This window comes from Pan paniscus, chromosome 7 (assembly GCF_029289425.2).
Source record: "Pan paniscus chromosome 7, NHGRI_mPanPan1-v2.0_pri, whole genome shotgun sequence".
In the NCBI taxonomy this organism is placed as follows: Eukaryota; Metazoa; Chordata; class Mammalia; order Primates; family Hominidae; genus Pan; species Pan paniscus.
In genome coordinates, this window is record NC_073256.2 from 115727183 (window position 1) to 115736564 (window position 9382).

Sequence of the window (9382 nt, forward strand, 5' to 3'; positions counted from 1 at the left end):
GGGCCTTTTGCAATCCTTTCAAAGCTCAGAAATAATTAATAGTATGAAAACCCCACTGAGAACCCTGTGGTGTTTGGGGTGGGGAGGAAGCTAGGGCAGACCCAGGGTCCCAGGAAGTTCCAAGCCTTGGCTGCTGGAGGCACCAAGGATCCCAGGTCTGTGGGTTCACTTGATGTCGGTCTCAGATAATCTGCTTCTCACCTAGCTCAGATAGGGGGTTAGGGGAAGCATGGTTTGGGTAAGCCAAGCAATTCAAGGGTTAATACCTAAGAGGTCTCCAGAATCATTAAAGGCTCTGAATTCTCAGTGGCTGAAAAGCTCCTGCAAGGAAAAATAACCTTCGTGAAAATATGTTAAACTCAAAAGTTGATTTATTATACTCCCAACAACGGACTGATCTGTTTGCTTCAGTGCCCTAAGTATAGCAGCTAAAGTTCACAAGCACTATTTGACCTTTACAGAATAATTAGCTTAAAACAATTATTAGCACGTTTCTTTTCAGGCTCTGTAGTATTAGATAATGCAATCACTCCACTCAAAAACTTTGTTCTTTATTGTTACTTCAAATCAGCCAAATGTTGCAGAAACCTACACCAGGCTCACAGATTGCTCCCACACTGTGCTGACCATCTTGGTTTGCAATGACCTGTGGTGCAGCTTGGAATCCTCCCCAACCCCACTCCTTCTTCAAGTGCTCAGGGACTAGAGGACCGGACACAGCAGATCCAGAAGTCACAGGTGCAGGGTCACCCACAGCACACTCTCCTCCCCAGGATAATCAGACCCTTGAGATCTTTCATTCTTAAAACAAAATTATTATAAAAGGCAACATGTGTTCATTGTAGAAAATTGGAAATACACAGAAAAGCAAAATAGAACTACCATATGATCCAGCAATCCCACTTCTGGGTATTTATCCAAAAGAATTGAAATCGGGATCTTGAAGAGATGCTAGAACTCCCATGTTCATTGCAGCACTATCCACAATAGCAAAGATATGGAAACAACACAGATGTCCGTAAACAGAGGAATGGATGAAGAAAATGTGGTAATTACATACAATGTAATATTGTTTAGCCTTAATAAAGGAGGAAATTTCACAATATGGGACAACATGGATGAATCTTGAGGACACCATGCTAAGAGAAACAAACAAATCAAAGAATGACAAATACTGTGTGATTCCACTTTATGAGGTATCTAAAATAGTCAAATTCATAGAGTCAAGGGTTAGGGGGTGGTGCAGATGTGGAGTTACTAATTAACAGGTGTAAATTTTCAGTTAAGCAAGGTGAATACGCTCTACGTTCCTCTGTACCCACAGTCAACAATAATGTATTGTACACTTATTACGGGGATAGAAATCATGTTAAGTGTTCTTACCACAATAAAATAAATTTTAAAAAGGAAAAGCAAAAAATAGAAAATACAGCTCACAATCTTATTACCCAGAGATAACCACTGATAACACTTTGATGTCATCTACTTACCTTTTTATAAACTTTTTAAAAATCCTCTATTGTAGGACACTCAAGTGATGTTCAGTGTCCTGTTAAGCAGTTCTTTGCTGAAACTAACATTTTTTCTCACATCTATTATTACCTTAGAATAGATGTTATTTCGAGGAATGCCATTTCTGAGTCAGAGTCTGCACATTTTAAAAACTTTTTATTCAAGTTGGCCTCCAGAAAAATCCTATTTACTCTTCTTTCAGCAATGTATGGATTACCTGTTTTCCTCAGACCCTCACTAGTACCAGAAATTGTAACTTTTTAAAAAGGTGATAGTTTAATCCATGAAAAATTTGCATTTCTTTGATTATTAGAAAAGTTGAGCATGCTTTCATGGGATTTTGGGTCCTTTGCATTTCTTCATTTGTAAATTATCTGTTTATGTCTGTTGTTCATGTTCTCATTGGGTATTCTTTATCATTTTCTTGTAGGTTATCTTATAACAAGAAAGTCAATCTTCTTTCTATCACATAAGTTCCAAATACTTCCCTCAGGTTGTTGTGTTTATTTTATTTTAATTAATTAATTTCTCTCTCTCCTTTTTTTTTTTTTTTTTTTTTTTGAGATAGTTTCGCTCCTTTTTCCCAGGCTGGAGTGCAATGGCGCAATCTCGGCTCACTGCAACCTCCACCTCCCAGGTTCAAGTGATTCTCTTGCCTCAGCCTACCGAGTAGCTAGGACTACAGATGCCCACCACCATGTCCGGCTAATTTTTGTATTTTTAGTAGAGACGGGGTTTCACCACGTTGGCCAGGCTGGTCTCAAACTCCTGACCTCAGGTGATCCACCTGCCTCAGCCTCCCAAAGTGCTGGGATTACAGGCGTGAGCCACCACATGTGGTCTATTGTGTGTATTTTAATTTTACCATTTTGTTGACCCATATTTTTACTCCAGGGGCCCTGAGATCTGCATTTCCACCCTGTGATGGGGCTCCTACCACTTCTTTCAATCTTAACTGTAGATTCACTTCACTGATCATTTAATTGATAGCTCTGGATCAATTTCCTTTTCCATATTTAATCCGGGCATTAAACAGACATACATGACTCATTTGCCAGGTGCAGGCACTTGGGTTAGGGGATAGAGCAGATTAATTCTAGTCCGCAATGTCTCCTGTGAGGTTCAGGAGAAAAAGCCTGGTGGGAAACCACAGGGTTGGGAGTCAGTTCTTAGGGAATGGCTACAGCTCTGTGCTGGGCATTTTGTCTATTGTCCGTCACTTAACTCTCACACCTTTTGAGGTAGGTGTTACTGTCCCCATTTTACAGATGAGTACATGGAGGCTAAAAAAGTTTCACTCACTTAACCTAAAGTCAACCAGTTGTTAAGCAGCAGAATAGGACCCAGCCCAGTGCTCCCTGCCCTCTACACAGGCTCTGGGGATGGTGCTTGCAGCAAACTTGAGGCCAATGAAGGTGAATGAGGTGGTCATGTAGATACATGGCTGGATCCTACCTTTATTTCAAAGTTTGATATTTTGTACATCATAGATTTTTTCCATTCATTTTGCTTTTTAAAATTAAATTGCATTAAAATATTATTTATCTTGAGTGTTGAGTTTTTTGTCACCTCCCCCCACTTAAATTTTGTGCCCAAGAGATTGTTTCATTTACCTCACTCTAAAGGGGAAGGACCTCCATCCTTTTCAAAGAAAAATAGTTGGGGACCTAGGAGGTGGTGGGCTGGGGAGCTGAGTGCAGACTGGGGCAGGAGCCCTGGGTGGAGACACACTGCCACGGTGACCCTTCCTGGCTCTGTGCAGCAGGCTGGCCTTCTGTGTCTCTTGTTTTATCAGTAGCAGATATGCTTCTCCCTGCCTGAGAAGCAGGCCTGGAAAGTGAACCTGGTGCTCCATTTGCCTATTTTTGGAGTTCTTTAGAAGAAAGGTCTTCCACACAAATGCACATGATTTTGACGTTTGCTGATGAGCAGCATTCTAAATTATCGCAGTGTACATAACATTTTGTTTAAAAGGCACACTTCCTTCCCAGCCCAGGGTCCCAGAAGGCAGAGGAGGTCAGAGGAGACATTCCCAGCCCCAGGGTGGTGAGAGAAAAAGCCTTCCTTGTTCTCTCAGGCTGTCTCCTCCAGCCCAGAAACAAGTCTTGCCAGGGGTGGTCTGTGTTCTAAGATTGGAGGCGGGGGGAGCCTGCTTTTTTAGCTCTCAGACTTGAGAGACCTGCCCGGGCTGCTCCATGAGGTGGGGTCTGCCTGGTATCCCCACATTCTAACCAGATTCCCCATCTGAAATACTCCCACTCCCCTGCCTGGAAAGCGGCCTGACAGCTCATCACATTCCTGCCTGCACCGTCCACTCCAGCGGCCACATGACTGAGGGGAAAAGGCAAGAAACCCGATTCCTGAAACTGGGCCCAACTGATACGGCCGGTTCCTGGAATCCCAGCAAAGAGGCGGCCGGCAGGGGTGGGGACCAGCCTTCCCAGGGCTTGGGCTCCGTCCTGCATGGCAGCGTTTCAAAGTCCAGGCAGGCCGCAGCTGGGCCGCCTGCCTCCCACAGAAGAGGAAAGAAATCCAGGCCCCAAGGTCCCCTCCTTACTCTGGGAACCTTCTCTGTGCCACAGCGTGAGGGCTCTGCCTGCTCCTAGCCTCCCCCTAACAGAGCCCATTCTGCCTTGGCTCACAGGTGCCTGTGTTCTTACTTGCTTCGAAGGGTTAGAATCTTATCAGCAGGGAGTTTGTCTCATTCATCCTTAACAGCAATAACTGCCATTTGCTGAGCAATTTCTACTTGTCTTCTGTGCTCCTTGTCCTGGGAGGTAGGCAATTCTTTTCATTGTCATTCTACAGATAGGGAGGCAAGCTTCAAGAGGTCAAATAACTTGCCCAAAGTCACCAGTAGGTGGCCAAGTCAAGATTTGAGCCTGTGTTTTATGAAAGCCCATGCACTGAATCCTCAAGCCAGGCATTTCAGACATCAGGGCTCACAGGTGTCAGACTAGATGTATAAATGAGAGACATGGAACAGGCAGGATCTATTATAGAATAGCAGGTGCATGTCTGTCTGAGGGAGCAGCTGCTCCAACCTTCGAGCTGATTTTGCCTCTTGTGAATACTGGCTTACCGTGGCCAAATGGATTTTTTAAGAATAGCCTGAGATCCACATTTCTAGGTGAAACGTCCTGATTTTAAAATTTGGGTAACTAGTTAAAAGTAAAAGCAAAGCAAAGCAAAACAAAACAAACACTATGTGGGCTAAACAACAGAAGTCACTGGGTCAGATATAGCCCATAAGCCAGCAGTTTAAAAATTCTGTACCACGTAGTTGTACCATGTTGTGCTCTGTGCATATTAGGTGTGTAGTGAATGTTTTTTACTTTAAAGTAAAACCAACCTTACTTCTAGGAACATCTGTATCTACAGGAGGAAAAACGTACAGTCTCAGATATTCCCAAGGATGCACAATTTTGAATGATCAGTGCAGATGTTGCTTTCCAGGGCAACAGATGGTCATCAAATGCATGTATAGACCAGGCTAGTGTATTAATGAGATGCTCTAAGATGGATTCTCCTCCCACATATCCAGGTGAGACCACATCGTTAGAAGAAAGACACATTCACATGTGGCTTGGCCCAGCAAATGAGGCAGGAAAATAGAGATTTAGGGTAACCAAGGGTTAAGGCATAAGCAAAAGAACAGCAGGTGCAGCCAGTTCTAGGCAAGATTAGGCACCATACAGGCCACATCCTCACTCATGTGATAATAAGACGTTTCCACTTTGGCCTCTGATTGGCTGTGAGCCAAGTCTCCACTACCTCTGGTCACACGCCAATCCTTCATAAGGTGTAACCAACTGGAGGCTTCTAAAGGACACCTAGGGGTGTTACCAAATTCTTTTAGCCTAATAAAAACCCTAAAGACCATTGCAATAGGGGCTCTTGAGCTGCTTGTCCCAGCCTGCTTCCACTTTGTGGAGTGTGCTTTCTTACTCCATTCTTTTGTTGCTTTGTCTTTCATTGCTTCGTTCTTTCATTGATTTGTTTCTGCGTTTTGTTCAATTATTTATTCAACTCTTTGTTTAACACTCCAAGAACCTGGACAACTCACTGTCAAGACCTTCCATCCAGTAATACAAAGACTTGGCCTCTGTGAACCATCCTCTTTTTCTTCCTACCTCCTACATGGGGAAGTTTCCAAGACTCAGTCCTGAAACTTCAGCAACTCTCTCTGTCTCATCTTCCAGAAAGAAGGGATCTCAGGCCCTTTCATGGATTTGATGATCACCTCTACATCTCACCCAAGCGTAAAGCCAAATTCTCAATCTTCCTCCCAGAATCAGGGTGCCCACCCTCCTGCTGGCCCCATGTCTGCCACTTGCACTATCATTCTTCTGCTTGGGCAGCTCCAGATCCCAGCATCATTCTTGAATCCTTTCTGCTTTCCTCCTTCAATAATCAGCCCCAAACCCTAGCCAATATCTCATTCCACCTCTCATCCCGTCATACCTGGGCCATTGCTATATGCTCTTAACTGGTGTAACCGGGATAACATTTGGAAATTAACTGAGTCCCTCCTCCACATTCCTTTCTTTCACCTTATGGCCCTCCCACACAGCAGGCATCCATCCACTGCTTCAAGGGAGGGTTGTTAAAGGCAGTCAAGTTCTTGGTTTTTGAATTTCAAAAGCCAGTCATCAGTTTTCATCATACCCCTTTTCCCCAGGAGAGAAATATTTCCCAAGCTGGGCACTGGGGAAGGTGTAAAAGGTTTGATGGGTCCCCGAGAAGAAACCCTGTTGTGCCTTCCTCCCACACCTGGGCTGAGCCCTAGATAGATTTGGAGGGTGGGTGGCAGAGGGGTTTGAGTGGGGGTGGGGGGGAGGTCGTGCAATTCAAAGCAAAGGAAACAAGTCCCATTTTCTGTGAAGGAACTCAGCACAGCCCAAGAGCTGAGCAGTAGAAATGGCTACATGGGGTGTCCGGGAAATAAGACTTTAAATGTCCTCCCAGAGTCTCCTCTGGTCCCTAAGTGGTGACAGAGAACAGCCAGATGTCCTTAAGTTCACGAGAAAGGCCTGAAAGAACTAAGGGCCAACCGAAGAAAGACCCCGGATGAAAGTGGAGGCCACACACAGCTGCAACCTCCTTGCCTCAATGACTGAGGACCTCCAGGAAGGAGGGCGTCTCAGCTGGTGCCTGGATGGGCAAATGATGACCAGGAACCTGACTCCCCTTCGCAGTGCCCCCGTCCGTCACTGTAGCCCTGCTCCAAGAGCCTGGAATTCAGACACAACTTCAGTGGGCGGGGGGAGATGCAGCAAAATCTGAACAGACAGAGATTAAATTTGTGCCCCACCCACCCTGAAAAAGAGAAAATATTTAGGAATTGTAGAAAAATCAAGTCACTATTTTTATGGCCTGAGTTTGGGTCCTGAAATTCACCAGCGCTCCTTGCCTCTTCTCCCCGTATTCCAAATGATTGTGTATTCTGTGGCTGGATTAATCTTCCTCCAGTGCCACTTCATGCTTTCATGGGTTCAGAGAATAATTATTGAACAGTTGCAATGAGCCAAGAGATGTGTTAGGGGATTAAAACTTTAAATTGAGAGTAATAAGAAAGATGAAAAATAGCATTACACCAAAATGCCATTTTTCAAGCAAAGCTCTGAAAGTTTGACAATATACTCTGTTAGGTAGGCAGTGGGGAAGCAGGCACTCAGTATATTGCAATTGGAAATGGAAAATATTACAACCCCTATAGAAAGAAATTTATCGATACCTACTAAAATGATATATATATTTGCCATTTGAACAAGTCCATCTACTTGCAAGAATCTATACCCAAGAAATATTGACAAAAGTATGAAGGGATATGTGCACAAGACAATTAATTGCAGCACTAGTTATAATAGCAAAGAATTGAAAGCAACCCAAATGCCTATCAGTAGGAAACTGGTTGAGTAAATGATGGAGTTTATTATTACTGAAATACATAATAGATTACTATGCAGCTATAAAAAGGAATGAGAAATATTTCTATATACCACTATGAAGTGATTTTAAGAACATACTATTAAAAGTGGGGAAAGGCAGAGAATACTGTTTATAGGGAAGTATTTTACCTGAGAAAGGTGAGATTATTAGATTATATATACATATTGGTTATATATTTTTTAAACGCAGGATAACAAAAACTAAAAGTGGTTATATATAAAGGAAGTAGGAAATAAAACAGAAAAGCCAGGGATGCAAGCAAGACTTCCCTCAATGTACCTTGTTTTATAGACTTTTACCTTAAAACTATGTAAATGCCAGCGGGCATGGTGGCTTACGTCTGTAATCCCAGCACTTTGGGAGGCCACAGTGGGTGTATCACCTGAGGTCAGGAGTTGAAGACCGGCCTGGCAAACATGGTGAAACCCCGTCTCTACTAAAAATACAAAAATTAACCAGGTGTGGTGGTGCGCAAGGCTGAGGCAGAAGAATTGCACGAACCCCGGAGGTGGAGGTTACTGTGAGCCGAGATTGTACCACTGCACTGCAGCCTGGGGAACAGGGCGAGACCCTGTCTCAAAAATGAACAAACAAACAAAAAATATGTAAATGCTTTACATAATTATAAAACAAAAATTAATTAGGAAAATGCAATTCTTAAAAATGGAAAATAAATAAAACAATTAAGCCTAACTGTGTATCAATTTGGTGACTTACATAGGGAATAATTATTTCAAGTGACTTTAAAATACAGTAATTTGATTATATAACCCTAGTAAGATATGACATAAAGATTAAAAAAAATCTTGCATAGAAATACAAAACGGTTTTTTCAGTTACATTGTTAATAATAATGTTTCTATTGTTATTCTAAAATACATGTGTAGTAGAACAAAGCACATAAGTTATTCACTTTAGGACCAAGGATTTTCAGAATAAGAGAAAATAGATACAAATATAAAGTCACAGAAGCTAAGTAAAAGCCACGTCATTTTAAACTTGAATTGGAAACCTAAGCATGAGTCCATGATGTATTTTCTCTTTAAAATAAAAAGTATTTACCTTCTCTGATTAAAAGACCTAGAGACACTGGGCGTGGTGGCTTACGCCTGTAACCCCAGCACTTCGGGAGACCAAGGCAGGCGGATCACCTGAGGTCGGGAGTTGGAGACCAGCCTGACCAACATGGAGAAACCCCGTCTCTACTAAAAATACAAAATTAGCCAGGCATGATGGTGCATGCCTGTAATCCCAGCTACTCAGGAGGCTGAGGCAGGAGAATTGCTTGAACCTGGGAGGTAGAGGTTGTGGAGATTGTGCCATTGAACTTCAGCCTGGGCAACAAGAGTGAAACTCCATGTCAAATAAAAATAAATAAATAAAAGACCTAGAGACAACAACCTACCTAGTAACAATGAGCACCCCAGGGCCCAGATTGTTGTCTCTAAATACTACTTCCCAGAAAAAGAAACCAGAGCTCTTTGTAAAATGCCCTTTTTTTTTTTTTTGTCAGATACGGAGCAGGAATATTCAAGGTAAGTCTGGAAACCAAGAAAGATAGCAAAGACTATGGCAATCATAACAAAATGACCCAGAAACTACCTGAAGGGGTTCCCATTGATCAGAATGGGACAATTTGAGCACTGAAATGAACAGTAATTGCAATGCATTGAAACATATCAAAAATATTAAAATACCTGAGTCTACAATAATAATAAAACAAACTAATCAGTTACCTTTGGAATATGCTAGATAACTACTTCAGTATTCTGAAAACTTACAAATAAAGGGAAAGAAGCATCTATTTTACCTTTTCAGGTAGCCAAATAGTTGATGTGCAAATGGTCTTTATGGGAGAATTCTAGCCTATAAATGAAGAAAGAATGATAGAATTAGACTGTCATCATATTGTAGCCCC

At 42.5% G+C, this 9382-nt stretch overlaps 1 protein-coding gene across 5 annotated transcripts in view; it reads right to left on the bottom strand.

Annotated features, from left to right (window-relative positions):
* STK3 (serine/threonine kinase 3) overlaps positions 1–9382 on the bottom strand; it is a 505519-nt gene that overhangs the window by 62494 nt on the left and 433643 nt on the right. The window contains exon 11 of one of the 5 annotated variants that reach the window (XM_063606449.1): positions 9275–9330. The exons of 2 other annotated variants lie outside the window; for them this stretch is intronic. In XM_063606449.1, coding sequence (XP_063462519.1) covers positions 9313–9330 — 18 coding nt within the window. In that variant the 3' untranslated portion in view covers positions 9275–9312. Of the gene's footprint in view, positions 1–8541; positions 9331–9382 lie in introns of those variants that run through there. 2 more of the 5 variants (XM_063606447.1, XM_063606448.1) reach the window with 2 other exon arrangements.